Source organism: Dipodascopsis tothii, assembly GCF_038497935.1.
Source record: "Dipodascopsis tothii strain CBS 759.85 unplaced genomic scaffold V1510scaffold_13, whole genome shotgun sequence".
NCBI lineage: Eukaryota > Fungi > Ascomycota > Lipomycetes > Lipomycetales > Lipomycetaceae > Neoaidaea > Neoaidaea tothii.
This window is the reverse complement of record NW_027117997.1, coordinates 123339-143587: the sequence shown is the minus strand read 5'-3', so window position 1 is coordinate 143587 and position 20249 is coordinate 123339. Positions and strand designations below refer to the sequence as shown.

The 20249-nt window shown below is 69.4% G+C and overlaps 7 protein-coding genes across 7 annotated transcripts; 4 read left to right on the top strand and 3 right to left on the bottom strand.

The window, feature by feature from the left end:
• Nucleotides 1-470: 470 nt before the first annotated feature.
• V1510DRAFT_377618 (uncharacterized protein) lies at nt 471-6110 on the top strand. Its single transcript, XM_066931591.1, has 7 exons — nt 471-2708; nt 2805-2915; nt 3243-3816; nt 3955-4325; nt 4431-4872; nt 5062-5776; nt 5808-6110. The coding sequence occupies exons 1-7, from the start codon at nt 838-840 to the stop codon at nt 5969-5971; spliced, it is 4248 nt and encodes a 1415-aa protein (XP_066789194.1). The 5' UTR covers nt 471-837; the 3' UTR covers nt 5972-6110.
• Nucleotides 6111-7376: 1266 nt separating this feature from the next.
• On the top strand, nt 7377-9442 carry V1510DRAFT_393802 (mitochondrial inner membrane protein Mitofilin). The gene is made up of 2 exons (XM_066931834.1): nt 7377-7732; nt 7764-9442. Exons 1-2 carry the CDS (start codon nt 7649-7651, stop codon nt 9393-9395), a joined length of 1716 nt encoding a protein of 571 aa, XP_066789193.1. The 5' UTR covers nt 7377-7648; the 3' UTR covers nt 9396-9442.
• Nucleotides 9443-10495, bottom strand: V1510DRAFT_434403 (uncharacterized protein; the record flags this gene model as incomplete). Its single annotated transcript, XM_066935532.1, has 1 exon — nt 9443-10495. A coding segment is annotated over one exon (1053 nt), but the record flags the coding sequence as incomplete, so codon positions are not given.
• Nucleotides 10219-12344, top strand: V1510DRAFT_448183 (uncharacterized protein; the record flags this gene model as incomplete). The annotated part of the gene is made up of 1 exon (XM_066935768.1): nt 10219-12344. A coding segment is annotated over exon 1 (1734 nt), but the record flags the coding sequence as incomplete, so codon positions are not given.
• A 242-nt stretch (nt 12345-12586) lies between these two features.
• V1510DRAFT_120281 (uncharacterized protein) lies at nt 12587-14569 on the bottom strand. Its single transcript, XM_066930266.1, has one exon. It carries the CDS (start codon nt 14396-14398, stop codon nt 12734-12736), a length of 1665 nt encoding a protein of 554 aa, XP_066789190.1. The 5' UTR covers nt 14399-14569; the 3' UTR covers nt 12587-12733.
• Nucleotides 14570-14850: 281 nt separating this feature from the next.
• V1510DRAFT_402855 (uncharacterized protein) lies at nt 14851-16329 on the top strand (the record flags this gene model as incomplete). Its single annotated transcript, XM_066932128.1, has 1 exon — nt 14851-16329. The coding sequence occupies one exon, from the start codon at nt 14851-14853 to the stop codon at nt 16327-16329; it is 1479 nt and encodes a 492-aa protein (XP_066789189.1).
• A 538-nt stretch (nt 16330-16867) lies between these two features.
• V1510DRAFT_416205 (kinase-like domain-containing protein) lies at nt 16868-19433 on the bottom strand. The gene has a single exon (XM_066933719.1). The coding sequence runs from the start codon at nt 19412-19414 to the stop codon at nt 17225-17227; it is 2190 nt and encodes a 729-aa protein (XP_066789188.1). The 5' UTR covers nt 19415-19433; the 3' UTR covers nt 16868-17224.
• Nucleotides 19434-20249: the final 816 nt, after the last annotated feature.

Below are 20249 nucleotides of genomic sequence, written 5' to 3'. Positions count from 1 at the left end.
TAGCGCGCTCCCGAACGCTTCCTCGGCTATGCCCGAACCATCGCACCAGCGTCGGCAGCGGAGCCGGCGTGCGGCGCCCCGCGGCGCCCCGCGGCGCCCGCGCCCGCCGCCCGCGCCCGCGCGGCCGTGGGCGCCGGGCGGCGGCTGGGGGCGGGCCTGGGGCGGCGCGATGCGGCGGCGGCGCGATTGCCGAACAAAGCCATTGACTCGGAGAATTCTAGCCGCGCGCCTTGTGGGCCGCCGCCACGGGCCGGTTGTGGCTAGGGGGGCGGCGTTTGCCTGGGCGGCGCCTGGGCGGCATGGCCGCGCGGTTGGCGGAGAGGCGCTGCAAGCCCTAGCGCGAGCCCTAGTTTACCCGGCCGGGGCTAGGGCCAGGGCTAGGGCGGCGCACGTGACGCGCTCCCCGCCGCGTCAAACCGCCGGCTCCGACCGCGAGTCCCGTGCCGTGCGCGCTGCCTGCCAGCCGCCATGTTCCTCAAGCCGTCCCCCGACCAGCCGCGGCCGGACGCGGACGAGCCCGGCGGCCGTCCGGCCGCCGACGTCCAGCTCAACCCGGCCGCGCTGCGCCACGTGCGCTCGCTGCTCCGGCACCTGCTGCACCACGCCAACCTGCCGCCGCTCGTCCACCACGGCGCCGACGTCGCCGTGACCGCCTGGGAGCGCGCGCTGCTGCCGATCCTGCTGCACGCGACCGACCACCTGGACCCGGACATCCGCGCGGGCGACCAGATCGACATCCGCCACTTTGTCAAGATCAAGCGCATTCCGGGCGCGACCCCCGCCGACACGGCCTTCGTGTCCGGCGTGGTCTTCACCAAGAACCTGGCGCTCAAGCTGATGCCGCGCTCGATTGCGCGCCCGCGCATCCTGCTGCTCGCGTTCCCGTTCGAGTACACGGGCATGTTTTCCGAGCAGCAGCACAACCACTTCCTGTCGCTGGAGCCCATCCTGGCCCAGGAGAAGACGTACATCGCGTCGCTGGTCGAGCACATCGTCACGCTGCGGCCGACGCTGATCCTGAGCGAGTGCGGCATGTCGGGCTACGCCCTGGACCTGTTCCGGGCGCACAGCATTTCCGTGGCCTACAACGTCAAGCCGAGCGTGCTGCACATCATCGCGCGCTCGACGCTGGCCGACATCATCACGTCGCCGGACCGGCTGTACAGCGACGCGGCGGCGGCGGCGGCGGCGGCCGCGGCGCCGGCGCCGTTCCTGGGCACGGCGCAGTCGTTCGACATCAAGACGTACCGGTTCGACAACCTGAAGAAGACGTTCATCTTCATCTCGGGCTGCCCGAAGCTGGCGTCGTGCTCGGTCGTGCTGCGCGGCGCGGACATGCACACGCTGGGCTACATCAAGACGATCGCCGAGTTCATGTCGTACGTGGTGTACAACCTGAAGCTCGAGTCGTGCCTGCTGCGCGAGGAGTTTGCGATGATACCGCGGCCGCTGCTGGCGATCGAGCCGGCGCCGGCCGGGGACGCCGCCGCCGCCGCCGCCGCCGCCGCCGCCGCCGACGCCGCCGCCGACGCGCCCGACGCCCCGCCCGCCCCCGCCGGCTCCGTCGTCGGCTCGGCCGCGTCCGTCGCCGGCCCCGACGACTCGGACAGCTACCTCCTCGACCCCATCTCGCACCAGTCCATCACGATCCTGTACTCGCTCGTCTGCAAGGCCACGTCCGCGCCGTGCACCGGCCCCGGCCTCGTCTCCATCGAGTTCTACCGCGACGGCGACTGCACGCTCGGCCAGTTCATCGAGTCGATCTGCAACCTCTACGACCAGCCGTGCTCCGAGGGCGACGGGTGCACGTACCCGCTCTCGCAGCACTACCGGTCGTACGTCCACGGCACCGGCCGCATCAACGTGCACGTCGAGCCGCTGCCGTCGCGGATCCCGGGCATGCACAACTCGATCCTGCTCTGGAGCCGGTGCAACGTCTGCCGCGCGACCGTCCCGTGCGCGGCCATGTCGGACAACACGTGGAAGTACTCGTTCGGCAAGTACCTCGAGCTGTCGTTCGGCAAGCAGAGCCTGTCGGTGCGCGCGGACGTGTGCGCGCACGACCCCCACAAGAACCACACGCGCTTCTTCGGGCTGCACGACATGGTCGTCCGGTTCGAGTACGACTCGATCGACCTGCTGGAGATCGTCGTGCCCGGCACCAAGGTCGTCTGGAAGCCGGCCAAGGACGTCAGCCTGCGCAACGACGAGTACGCCGTGATCCTCGAGAAGATCAACAAGTTCTTCGACTCGGTCACCAGCCGGCTGGACAGCATCAAGGTCGACGACCTGACGTCGGACCGCACGGACGAGTGCCGGCTGCGGCTCGACCAGCTGAACCGCAAGGCGTCCGAGGAGCGCAACGAGCTGATCCGCATTCTGCAGGACATCTACATGGACACGGCCGAGACCGAGTACCTGCCGCTGAACCGGGCCATCCGCGCGCTGCAGGAGCGCGTGGTCCAGTGGGACCTGGAGTTCGCCGACTTTGACCGCGTGTTCTTCCCGTCCGAGAAGGACATTGCGCGGCTGACGGCGATGCAGCTCAAGAAGATGTTTGTGGACGACAAGGACGACCCGGAGGTCGTGGCGAACGCGACGCTGAACGCGGGCAAGACGGCGTCGCCGTCGGCGGAGGCCACGGCGGAGGAGACCGACCTGTCGTCGGCGGTCGAGCTCATGCCGGTCGAGAAAGAGACCGCGTTCGTGTCGGACGGCGACGAGACCGAGGACGACCACGAGCCCAAGCGCGAGCCCGACGACGGCACGCCGCCGGCGCCGAGCGTGCTGGAGCACGCGGTGAGGCAGCGGATCGCGTCGCCGATCTCGTTCCGGGCGCGCGCGCTGGGCATCAGCTCGCCGGACTTTTCGCCGCCGACCATGTCGGGCTTTCCGTCGCCGGGGCTGTCGACGTCGTCCAAGGCGCAGCCGGCGAACTTCTTCTCGGCGCTGCCGTCGCCGGCGACGGCGCCGGGCGGCCTGGGGTCGCCGCTGCTGAAGCCGTCGCCGCAGATGACGCCGTCGGCGATTTTCGAGGCGGCGGCGACGCCGGACCGGGAGCACCGGTCGGAGCTGTCGTCGCAGCTGGCGGAGGCGCGGGAGCGGGAGAGAGGGGAGCGCGAGAAGAGGGAGCGCGAGAGGGGGGAGCGCGAGAAGGACGGCGGGCGGGACGGCAAGGCGGGCAAGGAAACCGGGGACGCCAGGGCGGCGGACGAGGCCGCGGCCGGCCCGGCAGACGCCAGGGCGGGCGCCGACGCCCGCGAGCCCGCGGCCGTCCACGCGCACGCCCGGGAGGCCGCCGAGGCCACGGCGTCCGCGTCGACGCTGTCCACGGCGTCGACCGCGGCCACCGCCGCGTCCACGGCCTCCACGGCCTCCACCGCGCCCACGCCCGCCGCCAAGCTCACGCCCCGCTCGGACAAGCTCGAGCCAAACGTCCAGGCCAAGGCCGAGCTCTTCAACCGGCTCGAGGACGAGGAGCTGACGCGCCAGCGCGTCGACAAGATCCGCGAGACGCGCTCGCTCAGCCCCGTCAAGCGCCACGCCGCCGGCTCGCACAAGCGCGTGGCGTCGTCCACCACGCCCACCAGCTCGATCGCGTTCCAGGAGCCGGCGCTCGCCGCCAAGCTCAAGCAGCCGCCGTCGTCCGCGCTGCTGCGCAAGCGCGCCGCGGCCAACTCCGGCGTGGCCATTCCCCCCACCATGCTCATCCCCGACGCCACGTCGCTCAAGCAGCGCTTTCCGGCCGGCACCACGCGCGAGCTGGCCCGGCAGCTGCAGCTGTCGCGGTCCAAGCCCGACAGCGGCCCCAGCAGCGTCAGCAGCTACCTGGCGTCGCCGCCGCCGCTGCCGCTGCCGTCCACGTCGGTGCCGGTCCTGAACGGGCTCGAGGACCGGTCGCCGCTGCAGCCGGTGTCGACGTCGGCCAACCCCACGGCCGGGTTCCCGTTCAAGGCCGGGGCCGGCTACGGCAACGGGCGGTCGCGCGTGATGTCGCTCGCCCGCCACTTTGACCAGCTCTCCAAGGAGTTCGAGAAGGAGCGCGCCAAGGAGCGCGCCAAGCTCGCCGTCGGGCGCTGGCGCGCGGTGGCCTCGTCCAAGCCGGTCGCCAAGGTCTACCGCACGATCGAGGACGCGGTCGAGGAGGAGGAGGAGGACGACGACGAGTACGACGACGACGACAGCTACTTTGCCGGGCGCGAGGACGACATGTACAGCGACGGCGACGACTACGACGGCAGCGTGCTGTCGGACGGCGGCAGCGTGGCCGAGTCGTCGCAGGCCAAGCGGCGGCTGCGCAACCCGCGGCGGCGGGCGTCGTCGGCGTACTCGGGCGCGGACAAGCACAAGCGGCGGGCGAGCCCGTCCAAGGCGGACGGCGCGGCCGCGGCCGCGGACGAGCCGGGGTCGGCCGACGCCAGCCTCGCCAGCCAGGGCTCGCCCGAGAAGGACGAGCCCTTCGCCGTGGGCTCGCCCGAGGACCTCTCGGGCTCGTTCGACGGCGCCGAGGCCGCCAAGCTGCCCGGCCCGGCCGAGGCCGCGCCCGCCGCGCGCGTGCACTCGCCCGCGCCCGGCAAGGACCTCCAGAGCTACCACCAGGACCTGCCGCCGGTGCCCGAGAAGATGTCGATCATGCAGCTGCTGTCGAACTTCTGGGCGGACCGGTCCGCGTCCGGCTGGAAGCCGCTGGACTACCCGCTGCAGCCGTCGGAGCACATCTTCATCGACTCGGACATCATCGTGCGCGAGGACGAGCCCAGCTCGCTGATCGCGTTCTGCCTGAGCTCGACCGACTACCTCGAGAAGATCGAGCAGATCCGCGAGGCCGACGGCACGCTGGCCGGCGAGCGCCACGCCACCGGCTACTTCGACGTCGAGCCCGACACGACCGAGGACTCGGCCGGCGCGTCCGGCAACACGTCCGGCGCGCTGGACGCGGCCATGTTCCGCGAGGGCGTGCTCTCGCCGGGCGAGCCGGTGATGCACCTGACCGACCGCGGCGAGACGTGGTCCACGTCCGGCCAGACCGTGCAGACCGAGGCCACGGCCGCGCCCGAGGAGACCGAGACCAACCTCGAGCGCTGGCTGCTCAAGGAGACCGGCACGCACCTCAAGTACCAGTTCCAGGAGGGCCAGGCCCGGCTGTCGTGCAAGATCTTCTACGCCGAGCTCTTCGACGCGTTCCGCCGCCAGTGCGGCTGCGACGACAACTACATCCAGTCGCTCTCGCGCTGCGTCAAGTGGGACTCCACCGGCGGCAAGTCCGGCTCGGCGTTTCTCAAGACGCTCGACGACCGGCTCGTCGTCAAGCAGCTCTCGCCGTCCGAGCTCGACGCGTTCGTCAAGTTCGCGCCGTCGTACTTCCAGTACATGGCCCAGGTCTTCTTCCACGACCTGCCCTCGGTCATCGCCAAGATCATGGGCTTCTACCAGGTCCAGATCCGCAACCCGTCGACCAACAAGTCCATGAAGATGGACATCCTCGTCATGGAGAACCTGTTCTACGACCACAAGCTCTCGCGCATCTTCGACCTCAAGGGCTCCATGCGCAACCGCCACGTCGAGCAGACCGGCCGCGCGAACGAGGTCCTGCTGGACGAGAACATGGTCGAGTACATCTTCGAGTCGCCGCTGTTTGTGCGCGAGCACGCCAAGAAGATCCTGCGCGCGTCGCTGTGGAACGACACCCTGTTCCTGTCCAAGATGAACGTCATGGACTACTCGCTCGTCATCGCCATCGACCCGGACCGCCACCAGCTGGTGGTCGGCATCATCGGTAAGTTTGCGCGCGGCCGGGCTGACCCCAGACTGCCTCCGCACCTTCACCTGGGACAAGAAACTCGAGAGCTGGGTCAAGGAGCGCGGCCTCGTGGGCGGCGGCGGCAAGGTGCCGACCGTTGTCACCCCGCGCCAGTACAAGATCCGCTTCCGCGAGGCCATGGAGCGGTACATCCTCATGGTGCCCGAGTAGGCCCTTTTTGACATTGCATTTGTGCACCACACCACCGGTGGTGCACTGCGCCTGGCGCATCTATACACGCGTGGACCGATTGCAGTTTTGTTTCTACGGACATGAGTCATGAGTATAATGAATATAACAGTGTTTATGGGCGGGCCGGACGAGCCGGCGGGGACTGCGGCTATATGCCGCACGCCGTGCGGCTCTGCCGGCTGTAGAGTGTGGGCGAGCCTCCGCGGCGACTCCGTCGGCGTGGCTGCCCTGCGGCAGGGCGTAGTGCATGAGGTGACGCGAGTGCGTGCACAGCCTGCGGCGGCTGCCCGGGGCAGGGCCGCGTGCGGCATATAGCCGCACGAGCCGCAGTGCGTGCGGCGCACGAGCCTCCGGCGGCGACTCCGTCGAGGGTGGCTGCCCTGCGGGCAGAGGCACAGTGTGCAACCGAGGGGCGGCGACTGCGGCAGGGCTGGCTGGCCTGCGGGCAGGTCTGCCGAGGCGCAGAGGCGGCAAGGCGGCAATGCGGCTATATGCCGCACTCGGTGCGGCTCTGACAGCCCCGCGGCAGGGTTGTCGCCGGAGGCTCGAGGCATGCGGGTGAGCCTCCGGCGGCGACTCCGTCGAGGGTGGCTGCCCTGCGGGCAGATCGGCTGAAACGCGGACATGGCAAGGTGTGCTGAGGTCCGCGCGGCTATATGCCGCACGCGGTGCGGCTCCTAAATCCCGCGGCAGGATTGTCGCCGGAGGCTCGAGGCACGCGGGTGAGCCTCCGGCGGCGACTCCGTCGAGGGTGGCTGCCCTACGGGCAGATCGGCTGAAACGCGGACATGGCAAGGCCTGCTGAGGTCCGTGCGGCTATATGCCGCACGCGGTGCGGCTCTGGCACTGACAGGGTGTCGCCAGAGGCTTGTTGCATGCGGGTGAGCCTCCGGCGGCGACTCCGTCGAGGGTAGCTGCCCTACGGGCAGATCGGCTGAAAACCGCACATGACAAGGCGTGCTGAGGTCCGTGCGGCTATATGCCGCACGCGCTGCGGCTCGTGCAGCTATATGATGCACCCGCCTGCCCGCAGGGCAGCCACCCTCGACGGAGTCGCCGCCGGAGGCTCGCGCGCCGCATGCGCTGCGGCTCGCACGTCCCTCCTGCACCCGGTCCTGCCCGCAGGGCAGCCACCCTCGACGGAGTCGCCGCCGGAGGCTCGCGCGCCGCACGCGCTGCGGCTCGGTGGCGCCGCACCGCGTGCGGCGCGCGAGGCACGCGCTGCCCCGCCACACCGCCACGCGAGCCACACCACGCCAGCCCGCCGCCGCCCGCCGGCCAGAGCGCCAGCACGGCCGCGGCCGCGGCCGCCGGTGGGCCGTCGTCCGAGGCCCAGGCGCGTCGTGGCCGGGCGCGCGGCGTGCGCGGCGTTCAAGTGCGCGCCAGCTCGCGCTCCGATTGGTCGCGGCGCGAACATCACGGGTCACGGGAATCACAACGGGTCACAAGTAGGCATTTTTCACCACTCACCGCCTAAAGCAGCGACGCAGAAGACTCTCCGACCACCCGGCAACCGATCGAGAAATCCATCTCGGCCACAGTCGAAACAGTACAAGCGGCCAGGGCGGTGCAGATACTGTGGTAATTGAGGCGGGGCGCCTGTCCCACGCAGGCGGCGGGCGCGATTCGGACAAAGACTGACGGGCAGAGCAAGAAATGCTGCGCATCAGTGGACAGCGTGCGATCAAAGCGTACGGCGCGCGCGGCGCGGCCGGCAGCCGGATGCTGGTGCACACGACGGTAGGTGGGCGCGCGGGCTCGCTGACGGCAGGCGGTGCGGGCCAACAACAAGATTCAGCCGACGGACGCCTTCCCGGCGTCGATTCCGCTGACGGAGGGCACGGCCAAGGCAGAGCCGCAGGCGGAGGCCAAGGGGCCCGAGGAGGAGCCCCAGGCGGGGCCCAAGCCGCGGCGGTGGTTCCGCAAGCTGGTGTACACGACGGCGTTCCTGGCGGCGTCGTTCTACGCGGGCGGCACGTACTTCTCGCTCCAGAACGACAACTTCCACGACTTCTTCACCGAGTACGTGCCGCTGGGCGAGAACATCGTGCACCTGATCGAGGAGTACGAGTTCCAGCGGCGGTTCCCGGACGCGGGCAGCCGGGTGTCGGTGCACGAGAGCTCGCTGCCGGGCGACAACAAGGTGACGGTGAAGCGCGGGGGCGCGACGTGGCGGATCGTGTCGGACGAGTACAAGGGCCCGTCGAGCGGCCCGCACGTGTCGGCGATCAAGTCAGCCGAGTCGGCGGTGGCGGCGGTGAAGGAGGCGCTGCCGGCGGCGGCGGCGGCGGACGGCAAGCTGCCGATCCTGAGCTTTGACGGCGTGATCGACCCCGCGCTCGAGGGCATCGTCCACGGCGTCAACGGCGTGTTCAAGTCGATCAACGAGTCGGGCGCGGCGGTGCCGGCGTCGCTCGAGGAGCTGGCCACGTCGCTGACCGAGATGTCGTCGCGGTTCGTGGCCGTCAAGGGCAAGTTCGAGGACGAGCTCAAGTCGAGCCTGGACTCGCAGGCCAGCATGTTTGCCCAGCTCATGAACCAGCGCACGGAGGAGGTCCGCGGCGAGTTCGCGGCCCAGGAGGACAAGTGGAACGAGCAGTTCTTCGCCGAGCGCCAGAAGATCGTGGACGTCTACAACGCCAAGGTCGCGGCCGAGGTGCGCAAGCTGGAGCAGCTCTTTGCAGCCCAGCTCCAGAACGCGCTGATCGCGGCCAACACCCAGAAGGACGAGGCGTTCAAGGCCGAGATCGCGCAGCGCGTCGAGACCGAGCGCGCGGGCCGCCTGTCCAAGCTCGAGGACCTGTCCAAGTCGTTCGAGAAGGTCGTCTCGCTCAGCGAGAAGGTCGACGCCCTGCTCGACGGCTCGGAGAAGGCCGCCGCGCTCCAGACGGCGCTCTTCCAGCTGAACGCGGCGCTCAAGGCCTCGCACGCGGTCCCGCTCGGCGCCTACATCCGCCAGCTCACCGCGGCCGTGCCCGACGACGCGCTCGTCAAGGTCGCCGTCGACGCCCTCCCGCCGGCCGTCTACGACGCCGGCGTGCTGTCGCCGGCCCAGCTGTCCAACCGCTTCACCCAGGTCGTCGCGCCCGAGATCCGCCGGGTGGCGCTTGTGCCGGACGAGGCCGGCGTCGCCGCCCACATCGGCTCTGCCCTGTTCTCGAAGCTCTTCTGGAAGAAGTCGGGCAAGCCGCTGGGCGAGGACGTCGAGTCCGTGCTGGCCCGTACCGAGGCCTTCCTGCTCGAGGGCAACGTCGTCGACGCCGTCCGCGAGGTCAACTCGCTGACCGGCTGGCGTAAGAAGGTCGCCGAGGACTGGCTGGTCGAGGGCCGCAAGCGCAGCGAGGTCGAGTTCCTCGTCCAGGTTCTGTCGGAGGAGGGCAAGTTCCTGGCCGCGCAGGTCTGATTTTGGTCCGAAAATAGCCTTTATTTAGTCATAAATTATCCACGCTACTACGTGCGCGCCATCAGCGTCAGGATGGCTGCCACCTTGACGTTGTCGTACGCGCTGCCGAGGAGCCGCTCGGCGTCGACGTCGTCTGCGGCGTTTTCTTGCCCGCTGGGCTCGGTCAGCGCCGAGATGTTCATGGCCCGGAGCCGCTCGCTGAAGGCGGTGTCGATTGCGCACGCCGCCACCTTGCCCATGTCCGAGAGCACGTCCGCGGCCTCGGTTTCGGCCGGCGTGTGCCGCCGGTTGAGCTGGTCGGCCGAGATCGCCGACAGCGCCGGCGCCAACGAGCCCGCCCGTGGTTTGCCGGGCACGCGCCGCGACAGCGGTGGCAGAGTGTGTCGCCCGAGCGGCGGCAGCGTGTGGCCCGGGCCGAGCGGCGCCGGGCCAAACGCCGGCGGCGGCTCGTAGACGCCGTCGTAGCCGCCGAAGCCGAGCGGCAGCAGCGGCAGCATGCGCATCTTGTCTTTGGGCTGCAGCCGCCGCAGCTTGGGCTCGGCCGTGTGCAGCCGCGGCCGGGCCTTGTCGAGCTCGAGATAGCCGGTGTGCGAAAAGCGCTTGTGCTGAAGCCAGTCGTAGTCGTAGCCGGGCGCGAACGGAAATGGCGGCCGGGCGTCGTGGGCCAGGGCGCGGTCGCGCTCGTCCAGCGACCGGGCCTCGCGCAGCTTGGCGTAGACGGCCTCGTCGGGTGCGAGGACGGGCGCGGCGGCGGGCGCGGGCGCGGCCGCCAGCAGGGCCGGGGCCGGGCCCGGACCGGGGGGGACGGCGACCGTGGCCAGTGGTCTCGCGCCAGGCAGGCCGGCGGCGCCAGCGACGCCGGCAGCGACCGCAATCGGCGTCCCGTGCTGCCGGCCGACTGCGCTGGTCATCCAGGGCCGGTCACGCGGCCCCACAATCTTGAACGACCGCTCGGGCCGGCTTGTGTAGCCGTCCATCGGCGGTGGTGACAGGTCGAGGCTAATCCGATCGAATTGGCGGTGGGCAGGCTCGGTGATCTGGCACACCCGGTCGGCAAAGTCGTGTGCTCGCGCCAGGCGCGGGCTCCCGGCCGGCACCGGCCTTTTGACCGGGCTCGCCGGGACGATGGACCGGTGAGTTTCGCGTAAATTTGACAGGTCTGAATTAGGCAAGACAAAAACACGGCGCCGCACAAGGGTGAGTCAAGATGACGACATGGCGTGCACGGACCCAGCGGCCGGGGGCCCGTGCCGGCCCGTTTCGCAAGCCCACGGCACCGCCCCACACGCGTTACGATGGAAACCGCGCGCGAACAAGCGCGCGCAGCCGCGAACAAGCCGGTGGTCGAGAGTGAAATGCGCCCGGCGGGCGCAGGATAAAACAATTTGCGCGCCCGGTCGGCAGGGTCGGACGAACGAAGGCACAAGGCCGAACACGAAATACACGATGCCGACAGCAAGCTTGCGAGCGCGGTCGCCGGGGCCGTTTGGCCGGCACTTTGGCGGCGACGCGGCTTCGGGCCGGTCGCTGCGGCGCAAAGCCAAGGACACCAAGACCGAGACAAAGAACGAGGGGCGGGGCGAGGCCGGCCGGCGCCGGTCGTCGACCGCGGCCCTGTTTGACCGGCTGCACGTGCGGGCGGGGTCGCCCAGGCCCGAGGGCCGCGAGCGCCCGCCGGCGCGGATCAGCACGGACGTTGGCGGGCGGCGGGCGCCGATCGTGTCGCCCGGCGACAGCGACGTCAGCTACGAGTCGCGCAGCACGCGCAGCTTCCGCAGCCACCGGTCGGCGCGCTTCGCGGCCGGGTTCGAGAAGCTCGTGCGGTCGGTGAGCCCGATCCCGGGGCACCGCCGGTCGATGGACGCCGAGACGTCGCGCGACATGCACGCGCACCAGATCTCGCCGGTGCGCAAGAGCCCGCACCCGAGCGTGCTGTCGAGCGACAGCGCGTACATGAGCCCGCCCAAGCTGCGCGGCCAGAACAACGACCCGTACGGCAACCTCGGCGTCGGCCGGCAGGCACGGACCATGCCCGCGAGCTCGCGCGCGTCGTCGTTCTTCCGGTCCAAGACGCGCCCGGCCGACACGTACATGCTCTTTGGCAAGACCGTGCCGAACCCGTCGGCGTGCATGTCGCCGATCTCGTGCGCCACCGGCTACTCGGACGAGTTTGCGTCGCCCGTCATGTCGGCTGTGTCCGAGGGCAACTGGTCGTCGTCGTCGTCGGTCTCGACCGACTCGTCGTCGTCGCCGACGAAGGACAACCCGTACCTGTCCTTCGGTGACTTTGAGGTCGACGAGAGCAGTCTGCAGCAGGGCCGCGTCGTCCAGCGCCGGTCGATCGCCGGCCTGCCCGCGTTCACGCCGTCGGTGCACTACGCCGACAGCGTGCAGTCCGGCCCGCGCCGCCCGGCGTACCGCAACTACTTTGGCGGCCCGGACATGCTCTCACCGTACTCGACCGACTCGGCCGGCGAGCCGCTCGACATCTACGAGGACTCGCCGGTATCGCCGCCGTACGACGCCAACGGCGTGCCGATCGCGCCGCCGCTGCCGGCGTACCTCGTCAAGGGTGCGGTGGCCACTATCGCGCGCGCCGAGGGCCGCGCCATTGCGCACGCGCTGCGCGCCAGCAACGGCGCCAACGCCGAGCCCATCGCGCTCGAGACCAAGCTCAAGGACCTCAAGGTCACCACCCGGCTGTCGCTCGAGATGCAGCTGCAAGACGCCAAGCTGCGCATTATGCAGCAGTCCCAGGAGCGCCGCCGGAACGACCTCCGCAAGCTCGAGGAGGAGCTTGCCGAGCTCAACCGGCAGACCCAGAGCACGCGCGACGTGCCGTCGTCGCCGACGACCTCTGTGTGCGACGAGTCTGAGCCGCCGTCGCCGATCGCGACCGAGAACAACCAGCTGATGCCCATGAGCCGCGACGCGCGGCACTCGGCGCGCGCGCGCGCGGCCTCGCGCGTCCGACGCTGGCAGGACGAGCTCTCGTACGCGGCCGACGACGCCGACGTGTCGACCACGAGCTCGGTCGACATTGACGATTCGATCGACGACTCGCGCGCGCTCGTGCTGCGCCGCGAGACGCCCATCAACGTGGTAAGTTCGCGCACCGCCGCCGCTAACGCAGATGGTCGACTTTGTGGTCCCAGTCTCGACTTTTGTCGTCCTGCTGTCGCTGTACTCGTACGCGTTCCTCAACGGCGCCTTCACCTTCGACCGCGCGATCCCCCAATTTTGAATCTCCTGCGGCCGCCACCCGCCCGTATCTGTTAGTTGTGGCAGTTTTTGCGTATAGTTATAGACGTCTATTTTGGTTTTTTGGATCCCCGACACTACCGCCGGCGCAGGCCGCCCTCGAGCTCGTCCAGGGCAGACTGCGAGATGCGCGCGAGCGTAAAAGTCGCGCGTTCGTCGCCCGCGCCGTCCACCCCGGCCACCTGCTCGTCGCTGTCGGCGCGGTCGCGCGTCGAGTGCACGAGCGTGAACGCGCCGGCCGGGTCGTAGATGTCGTCCGCGAACGAGGCCGACAGCGGCTCCAGATCGCTGAACATGACGCGCACGTCTGCCGTCGACGGCACGGCCTGGCACAGCCGGTCCAGCCGCCGTACGAACTCGCCAAAGTCGTTCACCGGCCGTGCCGACGCCCGGTCGATCAGTCGCAGTGTGCGCAGGTTCCAGAGCTTCTCCGGCAGCTTCTCGGGCAGGCCCTCCGCCGACAGGATGTTGCTGCTCTTGATGCGGATCTCGGCCAGGCTCACCCACAGCTCCGGCGGCAGGTTGAATGCCTTGCGGTCGGACGAGTTCACCAGAGCCACGCTCCGCAGCACGCCCGGGTTGTGCGCGCGCATGGCCGTCAGCAGCAGCGGCACGCCGCCCTTGACGTGCTCCGTGCCCAGGTGCGTCACCGCCGGAAACGACTGCGCCAGCAACTCGATCACGGCCGGCGCCAGCGTGCACGCGACCAGCGTCAGCGACGTCACCGTCGCCACCGTCACCGGCACCGACGTCGGCTGCATCTTGGAAAAGTCCGCGTCGCGCACGGTCAGCGTCCGCAGTCGCTTGAACCCGCCCACAAAGTCCACAAACGTCGGCACGCGCATCTGGCCGAACCGCAGGTCCAGCGTCTGCACCGACGACTCGGGCCCCAGCCGCGGCGGTAGCGGCGGCAGCACCTGGAACCCGTACGGCGCGTGCAGATGCACCTCAACGTCCCGCAGCGCCGTGCATGGCCGCAGCGTGTTGGTGATGGCGCTGGCAACCATGTTGGCCTCCTCGGCCAGGCTGCACTGCAGCGACAGCGAGATCTGCGTGATCACGGCCCGCAGCCGGCTCGAGCTCTTGAGAAACGTGCCCAGCTTGTACAACAGCTTGATGTTCTTGATCGTCAGCGTGTTGAACAGCATTGGCTGCAGGATCTCGTTGAACGTGCGGCAGACCATGCAGTAGTCCGACAGCTGCCGCCGAAAGACCGGGTCATGAACGTCCAGGAGCTCGATGTGGGCAAACACCTTCTGCAGCAGCTCGTACGGCAGCCGCAGGATCTGGCATTCGCCGGCGTAGGCCTGCGGCGGGCTGGGCGCGCGCTTGCGGGCGCGTGGCCGCGGCCGCGGCTTGGCCACGGGCGCGGCCACGAGCTCGTCTTCGCTGGTCGCGACCGGCACGACCGGCGCTGTCCGGCGCCGGCCGGCCGCACGCTGCCGCAGCGGCACGTCATCGTCCGTGTCTGTCGCGTCCACGGAGCCAGCAGCGGCGGTAGTGGCCGCGTCCGAGCCCGCGTCCGAATCCGCGTCCGAATCCGCGTCCGAGTCTTCAGACGCCGACCGCACCGGCGATCCGCGTCGCCCGCGTGCCCGCACCGGCCCCTCGTCATCCTCGGACGAGTCCTCGGTCTTGTAGTCCTCGTCGGCCGTGTCGTCGCCCGACTCCGTCAGCTTGTTGGCGAAAAGCGCGCGGCCGCGGGCGCGTTTGCGCCCGGCGCGTGCGGCCTTGGGCGGCATTGCTCAGCGGCGGCGGCGGCGGCGGTCGCGCCAGGCGTCCGGCCGTCGGCAGCGTCGTCAGCCAGCGTCCGGATGGGTCTGGCGGTCAGCAGGGCCGTGGCGGGCGGGATGCGCGGGCGAAACGGCCGTGGGGCAATGTTTGGTAGGATTGTTTGATAGAAAAAAATTGCGCAAAAACACGTGGGGGGCGCGCGGGGGCACGCGTGCGTCACACAGTTCGGGTTACACAAACAGCAGGCTTGCGGCAGCAGCACAGCGGTCCACACGGTCGGATCGGAGGTGGCAGCGGCGCGGCGTGAGGGCGCGGAGCCGGCGCGTGTGGACTAACCGCCGGGCGCGGGTTACCCTGCATCACGATGCTCCCAAGCCGCGGCCGCACCCTCCTGCGCCGCCACGATCGTCACCGGCCCGGTCCCAGGGTCCATGTCGCCGCGCCGCCTGCGCAGCCCACGATGAACTCGCTCAAGCGCTCGCGGCCCAAGGTGCGGGCGTACGACGACCTCGACCTCGAGCTCGGGCTGACCCGCAACGTCAAGGTCCGGCGCGTGCTGGACGCCCGCCAGGTCAACGAGCTCAACGAGGAGGCGTACATCCTGCACCTGCCGCACGAGATCCTCGAGCGCATCCTCGAGCTCGTCGACTTCCCGTCGTGGGTCAACAACCCGGAGGTGCACGCGCCGTCGCTGAACGAGACCAAGCGCGAGATCGGGCGGTACTGCCTGGTGTCGCACGCGTTCAACAGCGTGCTGCAGCGGCAGATGTTCCAGATGCTCGACATCCCGCCGGACGTGCGGTCGATCAAGCGGATCCTCGAGGCGCTCGAGGAGCACCCGTACCTGCACAACTTTGTGCAGTCGGTCAAGATCCGGGTGCAGTGCTCGTCGTACGGGCCGCACAAGTCGGTGCTGCACTTCTTCCGGCGGCTGCACTCGTGCAAGCGGCTGCGCGAGGTGGACATCACGTTCGAGCCCAAGCCGGGCACCCGGGTGATCGGCCTGCCCATCTGCCCGTTCTCGTGGGCGCTGCGGTCGGTGGAGTCCGCGCGCATCTCGTTCGGGACGATCAACTCGTCCATCTTCATCATGTTCCTGCAGTGGTTCTCGAACCTCAAGCAGCTGCACCTCAACGGCGCCGACTTCTCCAAGGTGCGCCGCATCGCCAAGGAGGACAAGAACATCACGTTTCCGAGCGTGCGCAAGCTCATGATCGAGTACTGCAGTCTGAGCGACATCGCGATCGAGATCTTCACGGGCGCGTTCCCCAACGTCGAGGAGTTCCACGCCGAGGGCATCTCGCCGGAGACGTCGCTGCTGCTGCGCCAGTTCCACGCGCGGTACCCGGCGCGGCTCAAGTCGGTCACGCTGCTGGACACGTGCGCGTTCGAGGACCGCCGGTCCCAGGTCTTCCTGTCGTCCTCGCTCTGGAACTCGCTCACGCACATCCGCGTCAAGCAGTGCAAGGCCGTCTTCGAGATCATCCGCGACATCCTCGAGCAGCCGCGGCGCCGCTGCAAGATCCGCACGCTGCACATCGAGGACGACTTCCGGCTGTACAACGCCAGCGAGCTCGACGGCCGCCCGGAGGCCCTGGTCGACACCGTCAACCGGCTCGAGGCGTACCTGTGCGCGTCCGACGCCGACGACAAGACCCGGCCGCCGGAGCCCGAGTACGACGAGCACGGCGTGCCGCTGCCGCCGTTGCACGTCAACATCCTGCTCACCGACGGCAACGACCCGACGCGCGAGGACGAGTACCACATCGCGCGCGTTGCGCGCCGCCACTACTTCAACGACTCGGATCGCCGGAACGACCTCATCCTGCTGCAGATCTTCCGCAACTCCACCGCTGGCTCGGACCAGAGTGGCGTGACGTATCGCAAGGTCACGCGCGAGCGCATAGTTGAGGTGGGCCGCAACACCGGCCGCTGGTAGCGCCGCACGCCGTGCGGCTGGAGCCCTGGGCGGCTGCTGCGCCGAGCCGCACACCGTGCGGCTGGAGCACCGGGTGGCGGTTGCGCCAAGCCGCACGCCGTGCGGCATATAGCCGCGCGAGCCTACGGCAGGTCTATTTCACACTGGCCTCCCGCGCAGCGCGCGCGCAGGGCTTTGCCGTCGTCGAAGCTGGCACCAGAGGCATGTGCACAGCGCGGCGGCCGCGCACAGCGCCGGCCAAGCCGCACACCGTGCGGCATATAGCCGCACGAGCCTACGTCCGTCCTGCCCTGTCCATTTGCACACAGTCCTCCCGCGCAGCATGCGCGCAGGGCACTGTTGCCGTCGAAGCTGGCACCAGAGGCCTCTGCGCAGCGCAGCGGCCGCGGCCAGCGCCGGCCAAGCCGCACGCCGTGCGGCATATAGCCGCGCCGGCCCGGCCACACCGCCAACAGGCCGCCCGCAGCCGGCCACCCTCAACCGAGTCGCCGCCGCAGGCCCCCCTCTACGCGCGCGTGTGCGCCGGCGTCGCCGCCACTTAATGATGACCGTTTCTCTTGTACACACCGGCTCAAGCCGTCCAGATATTTTGACACCGCGGGCTCGCCGGCGGCCTGCCGCTTGCCTCGCGAACGCGGCACGTGCATGTATGCAAACAAAGCGCAAATGTAAAGTAAATAACACGAGAATCTAATCTGCCAAAATTCAACAAAAGGGGACAATGACTATGTAGCATGAATAGATCGGACCCCCGGTACAGCTCCATTCCCAAAAACTGCGGCGAGATGACATAACAATGAACAGGGCTGAAAGTATATGAACAAGCGTGAAACAAAAATGAAGCCATAACTCATGAACGAAGAAGTGAAACCAGACTCCATAATTTGCTCGAGGTCTAATGATTGAGGTAGCCGTACTCGTCGTCGTGGTGGAGCGTGACCGAGTTGAACTCCTGGAAGGGGTCGTAGGCGGGGTCGGTGTTGGTGGCGAAGATGGCAGTGTCGCCGCGGGCACGCGAGTCGGGCCGCGGGCTGCCCGGGCCGACCTTGGGCTTGTCGGGACGGGCGCCGTTGGCCTTGTCGGCAGGCTTCTGGCCGATCTCGGTGCTCTGGGAGTCCTTGGTCGACTTGGGCGCAAACATCTCGAAGTTGCTGCTCGGCGTGGGGATCATGGGCGGCTTCATGTTGCGGAGCAGCGCCCACTGCGTGTTTTTGAAGAACGGGTGGGTCTTGATGTCGGACGCGCCGGCGCGCGAGCCCAGCCGGCGGTTCTCGTCCTTGCAGAGCAGCTTGCGGATGAGCGCCTTGCACGTGTTGGAGATGGGCTGCGGCTGCGACGTCGCCGGCGACGTCATCATCATGACGACGCCGTTGCCGTTGTGCTGGCTGCTGGCGCCGGCCGCGGGCGCGTGGCCGCCGTGCCCGCCCGGCGAGTGGTACGAGTGGAACTCGGGGAAGCGCACCTCGTTCTTGAGGATGTTGGCGAACGTGGCGTTGCGGTTCTTGCCCTTGAACGGCGTGGTCCCGTAGATCATCTCGAAGATGAGGATGCCGAGCGTCCACCAGTCGACCGCGGACGTGTGGCCGTTGCCCTTGATGACCTCGGGCGCGATGTACTCCTCGGTGCCGACGAACGAGTTGGTGCGGAAGTCCGCGATGCACGCCTTGGTGTCCAGCGCCGGCATTGTGTGCTGCGAGCCGCGGCCGGCGCCGACCACCGTCGGCACGCCGCCCGAGTCGGACTGCTTCGACAGGTCAAAGTCCGAGAGCATGATGTGGCCCGACTGGTGCAGCAGGATGTTCTCCGGCTTGAGGTCCCGGTAGATGAAGCCCATCAGGTGCAGGTACTCGAGCGCGGCCGTGACCTCGGCCGCGTAGAACCGCGCGTCGTCCTCGGAGATGCACTTGCCCACGCGCGTCTGCAGCGCCCGGAAGAACTCGCCGCCCATGCAGTACTCCATGCACAGGTAGAGGTAGTCGTCCGACTGGAACGAGTGGTAGAGCGTGACGATGAACGGGTGGTTGCTCGTCGCCAGGATCTCCTGCTCGGCCAGCGCGCGCTTGATCTTGTTGCGCTTGATCATCTCGCGCTTGGAGAGCACCTTCATGGCGTACAGCCGCGACGACTTCTTCTCGCGCACGAGGTAGACCTTGCCGACGTCGCCCTTGCCGAGCAGCTTGATCTTCTCGAAGCTGCTGGGGCTGACCTCGACGCTGCCGATCTTGATCGAGTTGGACGAGTACGTCCGGCGGAACGACGACGGCATGTGCGGCGGGATGGGCTTGGGCGACCGCGTGGGCGAGAGCGTGCGCGGGCCGTTGTAGGGGCTGGCGGGCGCCGACGGCGGCGTCGACGACGACGACGACAGCAGCAGGTTCGAGATCGACAGCACCTTGAGCGCCGCGGCCGTCTTGGAGTGCTGCGGCTGCGGCTGCTGGGGGCTGGATGGCGCTGTGGCCGGCGCCGGGAACCCGTAGCTTGTCGTGGGCGTCATGGACACGGCGCCCGGCTGCGGCGACGACAGCATTGGCGGCGTCTGGGGCGCGGACTCGGTCTCGGGCGCCTCGGTCAGCGAGAGCTCGGGGATGGTTATGCTGGCGGCAGGCGGGCCGGTGAGCGGGCCGGCCGGGGCGAGCGGGGCGACCGCGGCCGCGCCATCCTTGTTATCGGGCAGCTTGTTAAGGTCGTTTGGCGCGGACGCGACTCGCCGCAGCCGCCGGCCAAAGAACCCGGCCGAGGGCAGGTACGGCTTGGAGCCGGACTTGGCGGGCGTGGCGTGCTCGGCGATGGCTGAGATCGAGCCATTGGCCGGCGCGGTCGTGCTGCCGGCGGCCGCGGGCGGGCCGCTGGAGCCGAACGAGCCCGAGAAGATCATGCGCGGGATCGGCGACGACGGCGAGCGCAGCCGCGACAGCCGCGACGTCTTCTGGGGGCCGGCCGTGCCGCCGGAGATGCCCAGGCCGGTGGCGGGGCCGTTGGCCGAGCCGTTGGCCGAGCCGCTGGCCGAGCCGCTGGCTGGGCCGTTGACCAGGCCGGTGCCCAGGCCGGCGCTCGTCGGCGGCGGCAGGCTCGCGCCCGTGGCCATCGGGATCGCGCCCGGCGACAGCGCCGGACTGGGGCCGCCCGGGGCCGGCAGCTGGTCGGACGCAATTGGCATAACCGGCGGATCGAGCCGGTCCACGAAGCGGTCGGCAAACCGGTCCGGGAACCGCTCGACCGGCGGCGGCGTGGCCGCGCTCCGGTGGCGCGGCGAGCCCGGCGTCCGCAGCGGCACAGTCGTGGCCGAGCCCGGCAGCGGTGGCGGCGGCAGCGTCGGGTGCGGCGGCGGCGACGACGGCACCGACATCGAAAGCGCCGTCGGCAGGGACTGCGGATTCGGCGACGACGTCGGCGGCGACGATGGCGTGCCCGAGAACCGGAACAGAGACTTGAGTTTGAGCGGAAAGTGCGACGATGTGCTGCCGCTCGAGGCCGAGCCGGCCGAGTGCGCCGAGTACGAGCTGAACTGGCTGGCCGACGGCACAGCCAGCGGCTGCGACCCGACGGGCGAGAACGGCCGGACCGGGGCCGGGTCGAGGACCAGGTCCGGCACGGTGTCGGCCGGCGGCGGCGAAAGTGCCCGGCCGAAGTCGGGCGACGCGCTCGAGCCCGACCCGGCGAACCGGGGCGAGCTGGTCGAGCTGGCCGTGTGCGGGTAGTGTTGATTCGGTGAGCTCATTGTCGAGGCGCCTCTGAAGTGCACCCGCGGGCGAGCGCTGCCACACAGGACACTGGAAACAGCGGCTGGGCCGTTTGCGGAGCGTGCCAGCGGCGTGAGACTGCCCCGGCTGCTTAGTTCGACACGACGAGACGTTTCTGACGCTGTCACGACAGAGGAAGGCGAGCGGAGGAAGAAAGAAGAGGTGCATACGGACGAGCCG

What these genes read in the sequence shown, in the direction of transcription:
- V1510DRAFT_377618 (XM_066931591.1), top strand. Translation starts at nt 838, where the DNA reads ATGCCGCGCTCGATTGCGCGCCCGCGCATCCTGCTGCTCGCGTTCCCG. An exon ending in CCGACAGCGGCCCCAGCAGC is followed by an intron (nt 3,817 to 3,954) that starts GTCAGCAGCTAC and finishes TTCCCGTTCAAG; the next exon opens with GCCGGGGCCGGCTACGGCAA. An exon ending in GCTGGTGGTCGGCATCATCG is followed by an intron (nt 5,777 to 5,807) that starts GTAAGTTTGCGC and finishes GGCTGACCCCAG; the next exon opens with ACTGCCTCCGCACCTTCACC.
- V1510DRAFT_393802 (XM_066931834.1), top strand. Translation starts at nt 7,649, where the DNA reads ATGCTGCGCATCAGTGGACAGCGTGCGATCAAAGCGTACGGCGCGCGC. An exon ending in GGATGCTGGTGCACACGACG is followed by an intron (nt 7,733 to 7,763) that starts GTAGGTGGGCGC and finishes CGCTGACGGCAG; the next exon opens with GCGGTGCGGGCCAACAACAA.
- V1510DRAFT_120281 (XM_066930266.1), bottom strand. Translation starts at nt 14,398, where the DNA reads ATGCCGCCCAAGGCCGCACGCGCCGGGCGCAAACGCGCCCGCGGCCGC.
- V1510DRAFT_416205 (XM_066933719.1), bottom strand. Translation starts at nt 19,414, where the DNA reads ATGGCCACGGGCGCGAGCCTGCCGCCGCCGACGAGCGCCGGCCTGGGC.